Below are 20,562 nucleotides of genomic sequence, written 5' to 3' on the forward strand. Positions count from 1 at the left end.
ATTGCGTGAATGTTTATGATTGGTAACTTGTTTCTTTCTTTTTTTTCTCATATAATTTGATTATAATTGAAATCTCAGTTTTGTGTTTGATTTTGGTAAAGAATGATAATGGTTAGTAATTTATAATATAAAATATTAATGCAAATATGGCACGCGACCAAAAAAAGAATCCCTCGGGTGGTCCCGATCAAGAATTAACTATGAACGATATGAATAAGAAGAAATAAATGAAAGAAGCTACTAGGATTTAATGATTTTTCTTGATACATAACCTAAATTTAAAGTTGTAAGTATTATCGAGTAACCCTGAAACTACCCCCATCTTCAACAGCCCCGATTTAGTGTTAAATACGAACCATACGATTTTATCAAACCATCTGATTATAAAAATGTGAATAAAAAGAAACATTTTTTCAAACATAACCTAAATCAAAAGTGTAATTCTCATAAAGTACTCTTGAAACAACCCCCAACAACCCTAATTTAGTGTTAAATACGAACCATACGATTTTATCGAACCATCTGATTATAAAAATGTGAATAAAAAGAAACATTTTTTCAAACATAACCTAAATCACAAGTGTAATTCTCATAAAGTACTCTTGAAACAACCCCCAACAACCCCAATTTAGTATTAAATATGAACGATAGGAACTTACCAAACCATTTGATTAAAAATATGAATAAGAAGAAACAAATGAAATCCCAAATGAAGTAATCTAACAATAAGTAAAGAGATTTGATGATATTAATGATTTCTTGCTAAATAAACTAAATTTATAGATGAGAATAGAATAACGTAAGTTTTCGTGGAGTATCAAGGTGAAGGATATATATATATATTGTGTGTGTGTGTGTGCAGTGGTGGTTTGGGGTATCCGCCGGCTAAAGTTTCGAAGGGGCGGTGTGAAAGGCGTAGCCCGCTAATTATAATTATACTACGTCGGTATTAGCCAGCGTGAAACGCTACGTAAATTCTAGCGAAATACTCGCCGGCCCTGCGGCTCTCTCGAGGGATGACTCTTTTTCTTTCTCTCTCTCTCTCTCTCTCTTTCTCTCTCTCACTTACTCTCTTTCTGTGTCCTTATTGTTTTTTTCTTTTTCCTATTTTTTCTTTTTACATATCTACCATATGTCTTTTTATACGTGTGAGAGTAGTAGTAAAAGGTAGCTTTGTTTTACGTTTCGCGCCCGAAGAAGGTTGACTATTCCAAAGCCCGTCGCCGTCGTCACTGTTGTTGTTGTTGTTGTTGTTGTTGTTATTGTTGTTGTTAGAAAGGAAAGACTGTATTTTAGACGAGAGATAACGGATTAGTTTTACTAGCACGGCCACCCAACTTATTTGCGTCTAAATATTTGCCGAGAGTTTTCTTTTGTTTCTTTTCTCTTTTTAATGTCTTCTTTTTAGTGTTGCTTGTTGTTTTGTTGGTCGAGTGAATTTTTCTAACGAAATGTTAAGAATTATTGTACAGTAATTAGACTGAATTTTTTGTATTAATTATTAATAATAAAAGAAACGGTATTTTTAAAATAAATTCACATCAACCCCTCTTGAATGATTATTTCGTAAAATTTCAATGATCAAGTTGATTAAACAATTTCTTACATTATATTTATTTATTTTCTAACTAATTAATTTAATCTAAATAATTTAATTAATAATTATATAAATAAATAATTTAATAATAAAAAAAAATAAATAATAATAATATATAATATTACATAATTATAATAATATACAATATTATATTTATTTTAATTTATTATATATTAATACATTATATATTAATACAATATATAAATATATATTGTATAATATAATAATATACAAAAATAATTATATAATAATAATTAATAAATAAATTAATTTATTTTCTAACTAATTACGTTAGTTTAAATAAATTGTAAAATGGTACTTTCTTAATTATTATTCGATAAACATTTCATCAAATCTTACACTACCCCATTTTATATATGTATATATATGTTGTTGTAGTTATTGGAATAACTATATCGCGTATTAGTGATACTTTTATCATAGATTACGGCGTTTCGGAATCGGTAATATCGGATGGACGATCGGGATGTGCAACAGGTACGCTATCCATTATCTGATAACAGTAATTACATCTACGTGTCATTCTGAAACGTATAAAAGCCCTCTGGCAGATCGTACATATGCGTAGAGATATGTACATATGTACATATTACTATAGACAGATATACAGATGGAACGAATGAGGAAACGAGAAAGAGAAAGAGGGTAAATGAGAGACGAAGTATAACGTACAGAAGAACACGAAAAGGTACGTTGGTATTTATCACGAGTGACTTAAGAGGGGCAGCAAACTTTCGCATTGGATTTATACCCTTTTTCACTGGTTTCTTTCTAGTGCACTAATAACATAGTACTGAACTGATAATTAATAATGAAACTCGGTAGAAAAGGAAAACAAGAAGAAGAAAAGGAGTATATGAGTGAATGAATGAGAGAGAAAGAGAAAGAGAAAGAGAAAGAGAAAGAGAAAGAGAAAGAGAAAGAGAAAGAGAAAGAGAAACAACGTTGCCTATTAGTTGCCCCCAAGACTCGTCGATAACGTAGAATCACATAAAAGAGAAAGAGAAAGAGAGAGAGTAGTGGGTGGATCTCTTTACTTCGTATAATTGCAAGGTGCAGAAGAAACTAGCTCTGGTGCAACTACGTGCGATTCGTTCGAATTCTCAACTCGAATGGCGGCACCAGCGGTGACGGCCACGGATTCCGAGGTCTTTTCTACTATGGGGGAAAAAGCTATGGGGAATTGTTATGTTTTTTTTTCTTTCTCTCTTTCTCTTTCTCTCTGTGTGTGTTTTTGTTTTTTATTATCCCAAACTCTATACGAATGAAAAATGTTTATTGTAGGGAAAATAAAATACACGTTGCATCGAATCATCGGTGAAAATGAGAGAACTAACGAATGTGTGTGTGTGAGAGAGAGAGAGAGAGAGATAGATAGATGAGATGAAATATAGCGTTTAATTAAAACCACTCATAAAGGTCGAACACGGTAGGAAAGATTGACCACATAAACAATGCGTATAGTAGTATTAGTAGTAGTATTCTCTTCCTCTGGAGAATTTCTAAATATTATTTTTAATCTGTGAGTTGGTTGGTTGGGTTGATTCAGATCGATGATGATATTCTTCTCTCTTACGTTAGAAAATATATAGTATAAAACGGAAATGAGAAATGTCTGTTCGTTCGAAAAGAATCTATGTATGTGTCTGTGTGTGTATATGAGAAAGAAATACAAAATGAGAAAGAAAAAGATTAAAAACAAACGTTTCACAACGTTTTGTTTATACAAAGTTAGCTAGCACTTTTTAAATGAGGAAACCTGAACGATAGTTCGACATTTTTATGGGGGTTCAAAATAGTTAACAGTACTTACGTATTAATGCCACCTCAGCAAAATTCCGCTAATGCGCCAATCTACACCTTAAATTGTTGCGACAAATAATAGAATAAAAAACTTTATTTAAAATCGAAACACTTTTAAAATTCAAAACATTTTATTTATAAACAGTAGTCAATCGGATTTCGGTGGAAAATGGGCCGATATAGAATTTAACATAGATTCAAAACAGTCTCTATTTTCTTTCACCTGATGCAGTCGCCATAACCCTGACAAAACCCTGACGAAACCCTAACGCAACCCTGACGGTTGCTGTGTGCAAACAACAAGGTTGTTGTGTGGGAACAACAAGATTGCTCTTTATTGACGCATTAGCGGAATTTTTGCTGCGGTGGCGTTAATACGTAAGTACCTAGTTAAATGCTTGAGTACTTTCTTATGTGTTATATAGTTGAATTATATCATTGATATCGGCACTCATTTGTTCTATGGGGTTTTGTAATAAGTGGCTTATATACGGGGGGTATATTGCTGTTGGCCCACTCGCTGTGTGAGTCAAACTAATGTAATAACGATCATTTGTATTGTAAGTTCTTTTTTTTATGGTGTTAAAAATATCTGTAAGGTTAGCAGACGATTACTTGAAGATTTATCTTTTAAATGTTGATTTGAACAAAACTTTTACTTATCTTTTCGTAATTTTTAGATAAATAGGTTTAGTGTCTATTATATAATCTAGAAAATATTTTTATATTTTTATATTATTATTAATAATTAAATAAATTGATAATCATTTTATTATTAATATTATTATTATTATAAAATATTATTATATTTTTTTGAGATACAATTTTCTAATAATTTTTAATACTTTTGCAATCTTAAATTTGTTTTGTTATTTTTTATTTCTTAATTTTGCATCAATTGTATATCAATTTTTTTTATGTTTTCCTTTTTTTTTTTTTTTTTAATTAATCATCGTTTACTATTTAATTTTTTAAAAAACCTATTGATTTTTTCTTACCACATTTTTTTTCTTTGGAGTAGCACAAAATAATTTATGTTATTTAAGTTAGTTCAAATATTTTATAAACCATAAATTAACAAGTAATAAGTCAAATTAATATTTTTGATTGAACATACACTACATATATTTTTTATCCACACACTTATTTCAATAGCAAAATATTCCTACAAAATAAATGAAATGATTATTTACAAAAATTGTTAAAATATTAGATAATATTATCCTTCCACCCTCAGTTTTCATTTCATTTTTAATTCATTATTTAACAAATCAAAATTGAATTAATAATCTTGAATATTTCAAAAAGCAAAAATTCTCTTAAGAAGAATATAAAAAGAATGTGCAAGAATTAAAAAAAAAAATTGTATCAAGGATACAATCGTCAAGACGAAGGACGTGTTTAATCGACCCAGTCATTTCCATATCCCTTTCCCTTTCTTTTTAGTACACGAAGCAATTTTCGTCGTATGAAATAACGAATAAGAAACGTAGAAAGAATTAAAAACTTCTCTCCTTCCCTTTTTCTTCCATTTATTTATCTTTTTTTTTATAATGTTTCTCATTGGCTTTCCCTTTAAAGCAAAAAACAAAAAAATAGAAAGAAAGAAGCTTTTAGGTGACCTTCTTTTTACCCCGTTCGCGATTTTCCTCATTTTATTTTACATTTTTTTTTATATACTTTTCTTTTTGCAATCCTCCCTCTTCCCTCTTCTTTCTCGTTGGTTCATCCTTTTTTTTTGTCATCGTTGGTGCAACTGTTTTGCCTCTCAACCCACGTAATGCGACGACTTTATACTTGGTAAAGAAAGAAAGAAGAAGAAGAAGAAGACGAGTTTCTCCGACACAAATAAGATAATCTCCATTATAAACTTGGGGGTAGGGTAAAAGTAAACGATGAGGAGTTATTTACTTGCCTTGGAAAAGAGGGACGAAAGATGACAGAGAAAGAAAGAAATAAACCAAAAGAAAGAGAGAAAGAAAGATAGAGAAAGTAACCGAGAAAGAAAGAAAGAAAGAGAAAGAAAGAGGGGTTGTTAGAGAGAGGGGAAAGGGGTTAAAAGGAAAGAGAAAAAGGGAACAAAGTAATAACAACGCGAATGAGAATAAGAAGGAAGGTTTGAAATTCCGCTAAGGTACACCTAGAAGAAGAAGAGGAGGAAGAAGAAGAAGGAAGAAGAAGGAAGAAGAAGAAGTTTTAAGTCGAACGACGCAACAAGACGCCACCACCACCATAAACACCACTACTACCACCATAGACACCACAACCATCATCCTTCTTGAATTCTTCTTCTTCTTCTTTGCGCAACGAGTATTATTATTATTATCCCTTGAGCAAATGGCTTCTTCCAACATGCTTTTCTCCCCCCCCCCGTTCATTTTCTTCTTTTTCTTTTTCTTTTTTTATTCTTTATTTAGATAAGAAATGAGTGTTTGTGATCAACTATTAAAGATTTGACACTGTTTTACGAGTTAACAAACCGATGTTTAAATCATCTATCGTTTTAATTTATCAATGCTTGATGTGTTTATAATTGAAACTTTGTTTTTAGGGTTATATTAATATTTATAAATTATTATATATTATTAATTATATTTATAATTAATATAATATATAATTTTATATTATGATATAAAATATAAAATATAAAATATATATATGATAAATTGTATAATGTAATATAGTATAAAAAAAAATTTTAATCAATTTTATATTAATTTAATTATGAAATAATATAAAATAATATAAAATATATTATTATTTCTTATATAATTTATATATAAAATAATATAAATTTTAATTTTAATTATAATATAAAAATATTATTTTATATTATATTTATATTTATATTATAATATAATTAATATAGTATATAATAAATTAATTATAATATATAATAATAATTATATTAATTATTATTATATAATTTAATTTTTAATAATTTTGTTTTTCTTGTTCGAAAATGTTTTAATAGAAGAAAAATATTAGTAAAATAAATGGCGACGATTATATTATAGTACTAAGGTAGAATCCGGTTTTAATGTAAGTGTCGAACGTGAGTTCTCGAATGCATAGGCTGCTGAAACGCTATGGGTGGTCTAACGTGTGTGGAGTAAAGGTCAGCCAACGTCATTATCTTCGCTGCCAATCACATTAATTATTCTTTTAAGAAGCGTTAGTCGATATGGGACGAAAACATATATACCTTTTTCAATGGTTTATATGTTTTTTTTTTATAGATATAACAAAAAAAATAATATATTAACAAAAGTTAATATATTTTATTGTTTAACGTAATATAATTTCTTTGTAATTTTTAAAAAATAAATTCCAATAACGTTGAGAAAAAGATCTTAGAAGAGATGATTATTATTCTCACGGTAAAATGAGATACTTAATTAAACTAAACCAATCGATCGTTTATATTAACCCTTTGACTGCTATTAACGCATATATGCGTTTGGTGAAAGTTATTAGAATGAACTACACGTGTTTGTCAATGTTAATGTAAAATAATGTAATGTTGGTTTGAGTATTGGTAATTAATTTAAATTTTGTCACGTCAAAATTATATTAATATATTATTAATTATAATATAAAATTAATAATAATAAAATAATAATATATATAAAATTATAATTATTAGATATATAATTATATTAATTACATATATAATTATATTTATTATAATATAATTTTAAATATTAAAATATAGTTTATTATTTTTAAATTTAGTTAAATAATATCAATAAACAGAAACATAACAAATTCGTATTAATTATAAATTATTCTGTATTCTATAAAAAAAAATACTTTAATTAAAAGTTATTTAGCAAATCAAAGGGTTAAATCGATGGTTTCTAACTCACCCAAGACGCGCCGCAATCTCCAGCTCCTAGTGTCTGAAAGGCCGGCATGCATCTGAACGTCATTTTGAACTTTACCGCCGAAATATTATCATCCAAAGGTCGAGCACCGTTCTTCGGTCACAACTTACCTAGAACAAAACCAAACACTTAGTTAGCAATCTAAATCGACATTTTATTCTTTTTTTTTTAAATCTATTTTATTATTTCACGATAGGTTATATTAGGTTATGTTATTTTATACATGATTATTGAAAACTACGATTATTTTCACTTATATTGCAATTTTCAAATATTTCCTAAGTATGTTAAAAGATCAAACGAAAAATATTAGAATGGGGATAATAATAACGATATTATTATCATAATTTTAAGCGGATGAGAGAATTTAAACTAAATGTACCCCTTACTTCACCTCTTCCTGTTATTTTAAACTTTTATCTCTTTTCTCCATTACCAATTCGAAACTTATCCGTCGGCTTTTCAACGATCTGTATAATACTTCGAATTTATTTTTCTCATTTTCTTTTTACAATGATAACTTTAACTTTTGACTCGTGTGTGTAAAATTTGAATTAATGGAATGTTATTGGAAAAATTGATACTTTTTATTTCATTTTTTTGGTGTGTTAATTTTCAATTGCAGCAGATAGTTGAAATTATTCGTATGACGTTAATTTTAATGCGATATCAAGGTCTATCTAAAAAAGATTCACGATACATTTTTACGTTAGATTGAGAAAACGAGTTAAACCGCCATTTTTTTGCAAACGAGTTACGTTTAATTAAACGTGAAATAAAAATTAATAATTATTTCCGATAAATAGGAATAATTAAGTTCATTTTCATTAGAAAATTTGTATTCTATATCTTATTTCATGAAATAAGGATTTAATATTATACATGTACTGTATTAAAAAAAAAAACGTATAAGAAAATCTGTATATATATTATCATTGAAGATTCAAAACCGTGAAAAAGGGAATAAGGGATGAAAATCGATTGAACGTTATCTCAAAACGTTTATGCAATGTCCCATACAAATCTACATACATAATGTTATACAGATGCTTTCCGATACTTATACGCATTCTCAGAAACTAATAACACGGAATTGGAGATGGTGTATAGTGGTGGTGGTGTTATAGGGGAGAGTCGTGGCGTAGATTATACGTATAAAGGACCTTTAATCGCACCATAGCGATTATATTTGCAGATATCAGTAGATTTCACGATAAAGCTACTCATAGAAAGAGAGAGAGAGAGAGAGAGGGAGAGAGACAAGGGTTACAAGGATACTCGTAGAACGCACTAACGCAAAAACGCACGTGTCGTTTGAGAATCGTATCGTAGTAAATTAAGATTAGTTATTGTCATTAAGGTTTATCTCATTCTAATTAAGATCATATTGTTCCTCTTATCCGATGCCAATAAAGATTTTATGTATATATATACTATATGTATATACTAGGATACTGCGGCCACGAGTTGTTGTGGTTTTGTAACAAAATTTTAATTTAATATAATTTTAAACTATTTAGCAAATTATAAAAACACACAAAATAATAATACACGAAATAATAGAAAAAGTAAGGTTATGTCGTATATAAATTGAAATACAATCTATTTAATACTTAATAACCTTAATAATAATAATTTAATAATAATTTAATAATAATATTAATTTATAATATTAATAAATATAATAATAATAATTTATACTTAAATAACTATCTATTTAAAAGCAATCTATTTAATAGTTAAATAATCTAGAAACCTAAATAACCTATAAATAATAAATCCTTAAATTAGTAATAAAAAATACAAAATATTCACGATAAAAATTATCTTATGTATTAAGTTGAAAAAAAAAAAATATACACAAAATGAACAAAATTTCAAATTACAAAAATTTAATAATAAAAATGTATATATATATTTTTTTATTAATATTACATTTAGCGAAACTTTATCTATTTTTACAGTAAGGGGTCAACAAAAATCTAATATAGAATGAGATTTGGGTCAAATAAATAGGACAGAAAATATTTTGTTTCATTTACAAATGAATGGTGTATTTTTTATGCATTTTCATTGCATTATGATAAAATACAGAACGTCTATCATTTCATATAGGTTTAGTATTAAATATTTTAACTGTAAATATTAACATTTAAAGATATATTCTTTTTTTTTCAACATATGTTGAAGTTAGGTCAACCCTCCACGTTTTAAAGGAGACATTTTGAAAGTTTGAAGTTTATTTAGAAATGCAACGTCACCACCCAACTCTCAATCTCTTATTCTATTTTTTTTTTCTTGTTGTGCAATCTACTACTACTACTACTACTACTAACCCTACTACTGTGTTTTGCGTCTAATCTACTCCATCTAAGATTTGGCATAGTCAGCATCACATCATGGCATCACGAAATCGTCCTACAAAACTGTTTTTAAACAGTCCGATCAAGAGAAACTCCTCGCCTACTTCAAAATCTTCCTATTCACTATGCCGAAATCCTAAGAATGTTAAGGGAATGGTTGAAAGATTGGATTGGTGTATTGGCAAAATCATAGATCGGTTCGATAAATAATTTTAGGTTTGTCGAATCTATCTAATCCGTCTTTCGTCTGGTTTCGACGAGAAACAAAAAGAAACAAAAAGAAAGAAACAGAAAACGAAAGAGAAAGAAAGAAAGAGAGAGAAAGCTTCTTCGTTTCACGATGGAATCCGAAACATTTTTTTACAGAAAACCGTTGCATAAGCGTCCTAACTTCTCTTCTTACCCCCACCTTTCTTCACCTCGTAGTCTGGAAACGATTATTAGCCCTGAACGGAGAGCGCATTCTTCCGACGGACGAATAAAACGACATAGAAATAAGGGTAGGGGGGGAAAAGGGACGGCTTGGGGTAAAAAAAAGGGTAGAATACAAAAAAAAAACACGAAGAAGAAGATGATGATGATGAAGATGAAAAAGAAGATGAAGAAAAAGAAGAGGAAATAGAAAAATAAATGAAAAAATAAAAAGAAGAAAGATCACTTTCTTACTTTCCCTCTCTCTCTCTCTCTCTCTCTTTCTAAAATCCAAGTTAGAGAGAAAGAGAAAGAGAGAATAAGAAGATGACGATGAAGAAAAAGAAGAAGAAGTGAGAAAAGAAAAAAAAATTGGAAAAGGTGAAACAAAAGGGAAAAAGAACGAAGAAGAAAAAATGAGAAGTGAGAAAGGAAGAAGAAAGATCATTTCTTTTTACTTTCTCTTTCTCTCTTTTTCTCTTTTTCTTTTTCTCTCACATAGTTCGGTCCTGATGCGTTCCACAAGCTGGCGGAAAACGCAGAAACGGTGTGCTGCAGGAATGAATAATGGGATCCGAACGCAGCCATGCCAGGGCACTCGGTTGAATATTCATAATGCGCTTCTATGCGCACGGATGCTACACACACACACACACACACACACACACACAAACACACACACCTATACACACATATACACATATACATATATAAGGGGACGGCGATTTCGGCTGCCGAGAAATTCTCTCCTCTCTCTCTCTCTCTCTCTCTCTTTCTCTTTCTCTGGTATGTCTGGTTTACTTGTTTGCTGCTGCCAGTTTTTACGCGCACGCGCACGAATTCTTTCGCGTGCGCGTGCACACGCTTCGTGTTTCTCTGCGCCCGCGCGCACATAGTTTGTATATTGTGTGTGCGTGTGTGTTTGTGTGTGAGTGGTGGACCGCCACCGAGTCGAGGAACAGCACAGCATCCGCGTTTGTAGTTCAGAAAAGATCATCTAGTCAAGAAGAGGACGAAGGACTAAGCTAGTCACCTGCTTGTGTATCCTTTGAGAAACTTAATAACATCCCTCACTCAACCCCCTCAAACTCTTCAGTCTAGCCCTTTTGTTTCTATAAATTTAATCTTAAATAATAATTTAGTTACGTTTTTCAACACCACCGCAACTATGGCAAAATGTTTTGACATAGAAAATATATTACGTGTGCTATTAAAATATACTTTTAGTAGGATTTTAATCCAATATGGGGTTTAATAGAATCAAGAAAGATACTTTACGAGTAAAGTGCTTATAATAAATGGTGCTCGTAACTATATATATACCACCTACGCAAAAAATATTTATACTACCTTACATAATCTCTTTCATACCTTATAAATTTTGTATATAACATATTTCTACAATATATTATAACATAAAATAATAGAAATATTTAAATACCAATAATTACTGAACCATTGCTTATATATAATAATATTATATACATATATATATATAATGTTATAATAACATATAAATTATAATATATGTTATATATATGTTATATATTATATATATATATATTAATAATGTTATATATATATATATATATATATATATATATATATATATATATATATATATAAAATCCTAAAAATATCCTATATAATGGACAATTTCTTTAATTCCTAAATTAATTGAAATATTATCATATAACACACGATCATCATATTCAAATAAAAAGTCTTCCATTAACATCTATAATCTTTTTTTTCTATTGTTTTTTTATAGTTATTGCTCTCATAGAATAAAACAAGAGGAAGGGAAAGAGAGAAAGAGATTGGAAACCGGATGAGAATGAAACAGGTATAAAAGGGTTAACCATAACGTAGAATTCAGTTGGTAAGCTCCGATTCTGTCTAAAACGTTAACGATTCCAAGTATCCCAAATTCCGTGTTCCATTGCACCTCTTTTTTTTTATGGTCACCATCGTATCGAGAGTATACGACTGCTAACGACTTGCCATTAAATCGAGTTAACGAGGGAGAACCAGTGCTATTTACTGAGCTGTTTCCACTAGGTTGGAAGATCGTTTCGCATCTGACCATCGGTAAACCACAAACGGCGGTACCTTTCACGGAAACGCGAACATTTCTGTGGACACTTTTGCTACGATTCTTTACTTTCCTCTTTGTCTCCCTCTCTCTCTCTTTCTCTCTCGTTTTATCTCTTTCTGTATCTTCTTTTTTTTTAACTCTGCAAGAGTAACCACTATCCCCAGAAGTTCTCTTTTCGATGCACACTGATTGTACCTATTTACTCACGAACGAGATAATCCTCCTCAATTCTCTTTTCCCTTTTACCCTTTCGACCATCACCACCACCATCACCCTCTTTAAAGACAAACATAATGATCTCATTCTCTGCTTTAATGATCGGTAATAATATTTTTTATTTTTTTCTGAAACACTTGGATTACCCTTTTTCTACTTTAATGACAAATTTTTAACGATAACAAATTGACAATAATATTTTTATACGTGATTCTAAAAAGAAGCAGTTAGATGTTCCATTTTTTTATTTAATATATAATTCTAAACTATTTTATGTAGTCAAATTAATATTCACTTATAGTTTCGAAGAATTCAAATTAAGCATAAAACAACTTAAATAATATTATTATATTAAAATTATAAAATTATTATTCTATATTAAATATTATTTATTATATTATTTATTTATTATATTTATTATTATTTATTTATTTATTATATACATTTCTATATTTATTATTTATAATATTATTATTATATTAGGACCTTGAATAAGTTCTCGCTGTTTCATCAAAGATGGCAATAGCAGTACTCCGTGCTTGAAATTTCGAATAGTAACGCATTTGCAAGGAAGTACTGTATCTAACTTGAAATTTCAGTGTATGCTAGTTCACTTTAGTGTAAACAAAGTAATTTTTTTATTAGTTTTGAAAATGTCTACTTTTGTGCCAACTAAAGTGCATTTGCGGGGAATTTTATTGCACTACTTTATTTAAAAGAAATCAGCAGCTGAAGCACATAGAATTCTTGTTGAGACTTATGGTGACAATGCTCTGTCGGATACGACATGCAGAGACTGGTTTCGACGCTTCAAAAATAATGATTTTGAACTTGAGGATAAAGAACGTTCTGCCGCGCCAAAAAAATTTAAAGACAGAGAATTGGAGGAATTACTCGATGAAGACCGATCTCAGACGTTAGCAGAACTTGCAAAAACATTACAAGTTGATGAGTCAACTGTTTCAAAACGTTTAAAAATGTTAGAAATGATCCAGAAGCAAGGACATTGGGTGCCATATGAATTGAAGCCAAGAGACATCATACGGCGTTTTGTCACGTATGAACTACTGTTTCAACGGCAGAAAAGAAAAAGTTTTTTGCACCGTATCGTGACTGGCGATAAAAAATGGATACACTATGATAATCCAAAGCGTAGAAAATCATGGGGTAAGCCTGGCCATGCATCAACATCGTCCGAAAAACCAAATATCCATGGTTCGAAGCTTCTTCTCTGTATTTGGTGGGATCATCAGGGTGTAATTTATTATGAGCTGCTCAAACCGAATGAGACTATCACGGGGGATCGCTATCGACTTCAATTGATGCGTTTGAGTCGAGCCCTAAAAAAAACGGCCGCTATACGAGAAGAGACACGACAAAGTGATTTTGTTACATGACAACGCCCGGCCTCATGTTGCAAAACCAGTGAAAACCTACCTGGAAACGTTTCGATGGAAAGTTCTACCCCACCCGCCGTATTCACCTGACATAGCCCCTTTCGATTTTCACCTATTCCGTTCGATGGCACATGGCTTAGCTGACCAGCGTTTTCATTCTTACGAAGAAGCTAAAAAATGGGTCGATTCTTGAATAGCCTCAAAAGACATGTCGTTTTTCCAACGCGGAATTCATATACTGCCAGAAAGATGGGAGAAAGTGGTCTCTAGTTATGGGCAATATTTTTAATAAAACGTTTTCGTTCCTTATATTTTAAATAGTTTTTATTTTGTAAAAAAGCAGTGAGAATTTATTCAAAGTCCTTATATTATTTATTATATTATTATTATATTATTTATTATATATTATATATATTATTATTATATTAAATTTTTAAAATTATTTTTCAACATAATTATTTAATATATACTAGATCTTATATATTATATTATATAATGTATAAATTACAACACACAAAATAATACCAAAATTAAAATGAAATAATAATACTCGAAAAAATATAAAAAACAATATTAAATTATGTCATACGAAAATCTGAAAAAACCTGAAATAATTGAATTGTAATACAGCACCACCTATTGAAAACTTATAGTATCTAAAGACCTAGATAACCTCTAAATAACAAATCCTTAAATTACCAATAAAAGCATAAAAATAATTGCGATGAAAACGATCCTATGCACTAAATTGAAAAAAAAAACACACAAAATAAACAAAATTTCATTAACCAACCATATGTCACTAAATATTTATATATAAAGATTTATATATACGATAACATGATTATGTTGAGACTAGAAGAAACAGTGGGAGGAGGACTATCATCCAAATTACGTTTAATTTGTACTTTTGTTGAAACTAGTGTTATGTTGTCGAGATCAATGCAAAACATAACTGTTTTCTACTAGCTCGAATTATTCATATTTTTCTCTCTTTCAAAAACAGCAACTTTATAGTCAGGTATAATATTCTATACCGACACTGAATGGAACACGTATGAAGAGAGGATGTTTGCCTACCGTATGGTTAAAGGCGATAACAGTTAATAAGTTCCAATGATTTATTCGCTGGCCAGTATTTAACCACTTTTCCACCGTGAACGATTTAATTATCGTGCGACAATGAGTTAATTGCTCGTTTCTGGATTGGTTGAACGATTCGCTTACCTACCGCCGTAGCTGAACCAAATGCAACAGAAACGCATTTCACACACGCACACACACAAAAAATGCCAATTTTAACTATGGTTACAAAAGCTTTATCATTCTCTGTTGCATTAAAAAATAAAACGTTAAAAAAAGAAAAAAGAAAAAAATACTCGGCCTCGATTTCCATTTAAATCGAAAAACATTTTCATATTGAACACACGTCGCTTATTTTTGTCGGACAACTTTTCTTTCTTTTTTTGTCTTTTTCAATATTTTTTTAACCTATACAGGTAAATAAGCTGAAGCTTGGAGTATACTCAACGAAAAAAATATTGTATTTTTATTCTTCTTATTATTATTTTTATTATATTTTTCTATCTTTATGTTTTGTTTTTATTTTTCTTCGTTCAATTTTACGACAGTTCATTTTCTCTCATAAAAATTGAAACCACCGATTTAAACTCGAAAGATCATTTTTATCTTCCCTCTCTCCTCGATAAAAACTTTGTTACGACAGCCGACGGTGTTTTTACATGGTGTGAAATAAATCCAATTTCGAATGAAACCACAATGTTAATTAATCGTTCAATTATCTACACGTAATTGTTGTATTTACAATGATAAAAGTTTCATTGCTTGTCAAATAGAACGATACGTTTTAAATGACAAATCTTTTTTTATTTTTTTCGTCGATGTAAATATTGTTTCGTTTAATCAAATTAAACATTTGATCGTGTGTAAAATAGTTTGTTTTCTTTTTTTCTTTTGTATTTGAAAATAATCGTGTAAATGAAAAGATATAACGTGAGATCGGTTGTGTTGTACATTTGAAAACTTTTTTTCTCGATTGAATTTAGAAACGGTTCACGTACGATAAAGAAGAAGAAACAACTACAACAAAATAAAAATAAATAAAAAAAAATAAAAAGAAGAAAAAAGAAATACAAATGGGAATGCAAGGAACACACAACGTTCGGTAATCACGCGTTGCTTCGGATAATAGCGGGTGGTGGATCAAAAGAAAGGGTTACCTATAATAAAAAAATAAAAAAATAGAAAAAATAAAATAAAACAAAGTAAGAAAGAAATGGCAAAGGCGTAAGAGACCTAAAGAAAAAAAGAAATAATTATTTCTTCGTCAGAAAGAAATGGAATGAGATTTTGTTTTAAAGAGCGAACGCGCAACATTCCTATCCATTACAATTACCAAATAATACCAGTGTTGGCCCACATTGAGAGGCGGAGGAACCTGAAATTAGATTGATTAGAGGCTACCGTTCTCGTGAGGATGACCACTACCGGAATTTAAACAGTTATTATATACAGATACAAGATTCTTGTACGCTGCGTCAAAATAAAACGTGATCCACGAAATTAGGTTTTTTTATTTTTTTATTTTTTTTAGAGTGTTTCCACCCTTTCTTTTTCCGTATCATCCACCCTCTAATAAAAAAGCGACTAAAGTCGATTTTTTTATTTATTAAATATTATTTTTATATTTATATTACAATTTTTACTTTTTATAAATTTATATATAATAAATTTATTTTATAATACAATTTTATTTTTAATTGCATTAAATAATAAAATTAAAATTTATTTTATAATAAAATATTATATAAATTTGTTATAATATATATATAATACATATAATATATAATATATATAAATTATTTATATATAAAAATATTATATATAATAATATATAAATAAACAATATTTTAAATTTTAATATTAAAAATTTATATAAAAAATAAAATAAATATATTTAAATATATTATATTTAAAATAAAAATATTTAATAATAAATATTATTATTTTATATATTATTAAATATTTATTTATTTATGAAAAAAACCTAATCTTTAAAAATTACAGCTATTTTATATAGAAGGAATTTTGCATCCGAATTGTAAAAAATCACCTGATATGTTAATAGATTAGAATAGTAATAAATATATACAAAATATCGATAAAATTAATATTAAATAATCATCTAAAAAAAATTTATTATTAGTATTGAAAATAACTTCTAAATCTTCCTAATAAAATATTATAATAATAATAAAAATAATAATATTTATGAGCGTGAAATTTGTCAAAATCACGTGTCAAGAAGTAGTAGTAGTGATATTAAATCGCAAATTCTTTAATACTTAAAGAAAAATAAGTTCCGAAACGGTTTTCGTTCAGAGGTTAACCAGGGTCCTTCGAAGTACTTGTGTCTGGGCACTTCGGGACCCTTTTGAATGGCTAGTTAGCGCGAAGATTGGTTTTCTTCGCATTATTGGGTTCCTTCTTCGAGTCGGCATTATTGGGATCACCCAAACACCATGGCAGTAAAATCAGCTAAGCTGGCGGTTATTTATTGCTCGCGGTGGCACAGGTGAAAAAGAAACGGACCCCTTCTTTTCGTTCTGTTTTGTTTTCTCTTTTTTTTTTTTTTAATTTTAGCTCTTTTTATTTTATTATTTCCTTTTCCGGTATTCTATTCTTTGGTTTCTCTTTCTCTATAACTTTTTTATTATAATCTTCATTTATATATCTTTTTTTTTATATTTATATATAAAATTATTTAATTTAGGATAAATTTTTTTAAAACAAACAATTTGTTATCAACTTGCTATCAATTTTTATAATTCATTCAACAACAACAACTGTTTAATTCATTAAAATATCCTCATTTCTAAGTTTCGTTGTTTTTCATTGATAATAATAATAATAATAATAATAATAATAATAATAATAATAATAATAATAATAATAATAATAATTTTTAATGTTATTTATAAAGGAAATGAAATATTATTCAAGAGTTTCTTGATAAACATAGAAACTGTGAATGCGCGTTGACAACTTATCCGCCTATCGACTTACAAAACCGCTTGTTAGAACCTTCAAGGTATTGTCATTAATACAGGTGTTAACGAGCTTTACAATCGTTCTCCATAAAGTCGGGCCCCGTGTAACAGCTACCTGAGCCTGATTTATGTTTCTTTAATGGTACGAAGAAATAGCCACTTAATATTTTTCCCCTTTCCTATATAATACATTCACTTTTGAAATAATGACAAAACGTGATAGAAGTCATCATCTGTACAAAACCATCTTTTCTACGAAAACAAAACCTACTCTTATCCTTTCAAAACTAAAACTAAAAACAATAACTAATCGTTGTGTTCTTTTCAAGACAAATTTTTTTTAGTAATTTATCGAAAGGTTAGGGTGTCACAGATGAGTTGCGATAAGAAAACGATCGATCGATTCAAACCCTTCTGAACCCCCAACCCGCCCCCGTTTTCGTGTGTCAACGTGTCAAGCATGAAAAACGTGCAAGTAGAAAAGTCCTTATGAGTCCAGACAAAAGTAGAGTCAAGGAGACGTAAAAGGTAAGGTGTTGCTGATTGAAACGTCAGAACTCAGGAGTTATGTTCCGACGCTAGCTTTTCGAACCCGTATTATTCTCTACCCCCTTTTTGTAGAACCTTTTCTCCGTGTCGCGTATTGGGTGTTTCGAAAATTGATAGCTGAACTTCGAAAAGCTATTTTATCTTACACAAAAAAACAAAAAAAGAGAAGAAAAATATGAAAATTCAAAGCTTCATTTTTACAAAAAGTATAACAAATATTTATGCATTAATTAATTATTATTAAAGGTGTAAATGTAATATTTATTTATCTGATACAAATGAACAACCAATGATGACGATGATAATGATGATGAGTTATTAAAAAATCTAATGTAATATGTCATTTAACATTTAAACTTGTTTTTTAACTATGCACATATATATATATATATATATATATATACATTTTAGATATTTATAAACGATCATTAGGGTATATAAAATGATCGATGATCTATGGATGATACATTGTAAATGACGAGTATGTCTAAAAGTAATCAAGTAGAGGATACACGTAAAAGGTTGTTTGTTGATCGCGTGCACGTAGGGCTAAACGAGTACATATCTATTACATATGTGAGTGTCCATGAGTTTGTGTGTGTTTACATGTATATGGTGAAACGTGTGGCCATAGATATGCAATACGAAAGAAGTAATTGGCGATCGTAAAGCATCGAAGGCGCCAACCCAGTAAGAACGAAATCGTTTCCTCTCTCTCTTTCTCTCTTTCTCTTTTCGATATTATTTTGTGTGAATTTGAAGATCGATTGACAACCTAATGATCTTTCTTTCTCTTATATATACACATAATATACTAAATTGTAATATACATGCTAAAATTGTTGTAAATCGTTCAAATATGATGAATACTTTATGTGTTGATTGTTTACTCAAAAGTAAATTTATTATAATCAGATATATAATAGATACACATATAAGTATATATATATATATATAAGAGATGAACAAGTAATATAATATTTAATTAAAATTTAAAAACTCATTTTGTTATATTATTAAACACATTTTTATTTTTGACGATATCAACTAACTTCAAATTTACTAATATTCTATAACCTATTATTAATATTAAATTAAAATTCACCTATATTTATATCATACTTTTTATAGCACTTAAATTAAAATTTCAAATTTCATTTTGTTCTATTATTAAAAACATTTTCATCTTAAGAATATTTACTAATCTCAAATTTACCAATATTCTATATCCTTATTGTTGGTTTCCAATGAACTTCGAAATTACTCTATCGATTTTAATGAATTTATTTTTTTATTTGACGTTATTTTTTTTCAATTTAGTACATAGGATAGTTTTTATCGAGATTATTACTATTTTTTATTGCTAATTTAAGGATTTATTATTTATAGGTTATCTAGATTTTTAGGTACTGTAAGTTTTCAATAGTTGGCGCTGCATTGCAATTTAATTATTTCAATTTATATACGACATAACCTTACTTTTTCTATTTTATGTGTTGTTATAATTTACTAAATACTTTAAAATTATATTAAATCAACATTTTATAACAAAACTATAGCCACGCATGGCCAGAACATCCTAGTATTCATATATTTCATATTAAATTAAAATTCACCTATACCCATATCACACTTTTTACAGCAATACTTTAAAATCTAATTATCAAATTATTAAAACAAACATGAAAATTATTAACTCGAAAAAAATAAAGAAAATTATTGATAGTGATTGTTACGTGATGACCAATTTACACGACATGCGTTTGTATTTTATATACACTAACAACACAAAACATCACCATCATTGAAAAACCATTCTGTAAACTATGTATACTATATATATACGTATACACGCAAGAATTATTCCATTGTGGCAAAGATTTTACGAGTTCCTCTTTAAAGCCTGTCATTACGGCGTCTGTCTGGCGAAGTTGCCCCCGCTAGCATGCACACACACCTATAACCCTTTTACAAAAGAAAATTTGCCCTTCTCTTTTCCTATATCTTTCTCTTTCCTTCTTTCATACTTTCTTTCATACTTTCTTTCTTACACCAACTTGGAATGATTTACCGCTCAATTTTATGAACTTATATTCCATAAGACTGACATATATATATATATATATGTATCTATTTCACTTAAACGCATC

The 20,562-nt window shown here is 28.9% G+C and overlaps 1 protein-coding gene across 4 annotated transcripts in view; it reads right to left on the reverse strand.

Moving 5' to 3' along the window:
• The window catches only part of TfAP-2 (transcription factor AP-2), a 203,144-nt gene that overhangs the window by 113,433 nt on the left and 69,149 nt on the right, over positions 1–20,562 (reverse strand). For 2 of the 4 annotated variants that reach the window (XM_089178414.1, XM_089178416.1), the window contains one exon: positions 7,291–7,413. The exons of 1 other annotated variant lie outside the window; for it this stretch is intronic. In XM_089178414.1, coding sequence (XP_089034540.1) covers positions 7,291–7,353 — 63 coding nt within the window. In that variant the 5' untranslated portion in view covers positions 7,354–7,413. Of the gene's footprint in view, positions 1–7,290; positions 7,419–20,562 lie in introns of all 4 variants that reach the window. One more of the 4 variants, XM_089178415.1, reaches the window with a different exon arrangement.

This window comes from Polistes dominula, unplaced genomic scaffold (genome assembly GCF_049000335.1).
Source record: "Polistes dominula isolate Pdom_NZ unplaced genomic scaffold, Pdom_raw_medaka contig_77, whole genome shotgun sequence".
In the NCBI taxonomy this organism is placed as follows: Eukaryota; Metazoa; Arthropoda; class Insecta; order Hymenoptera; family Vespidae; genus Polistes; species Polistes dominula.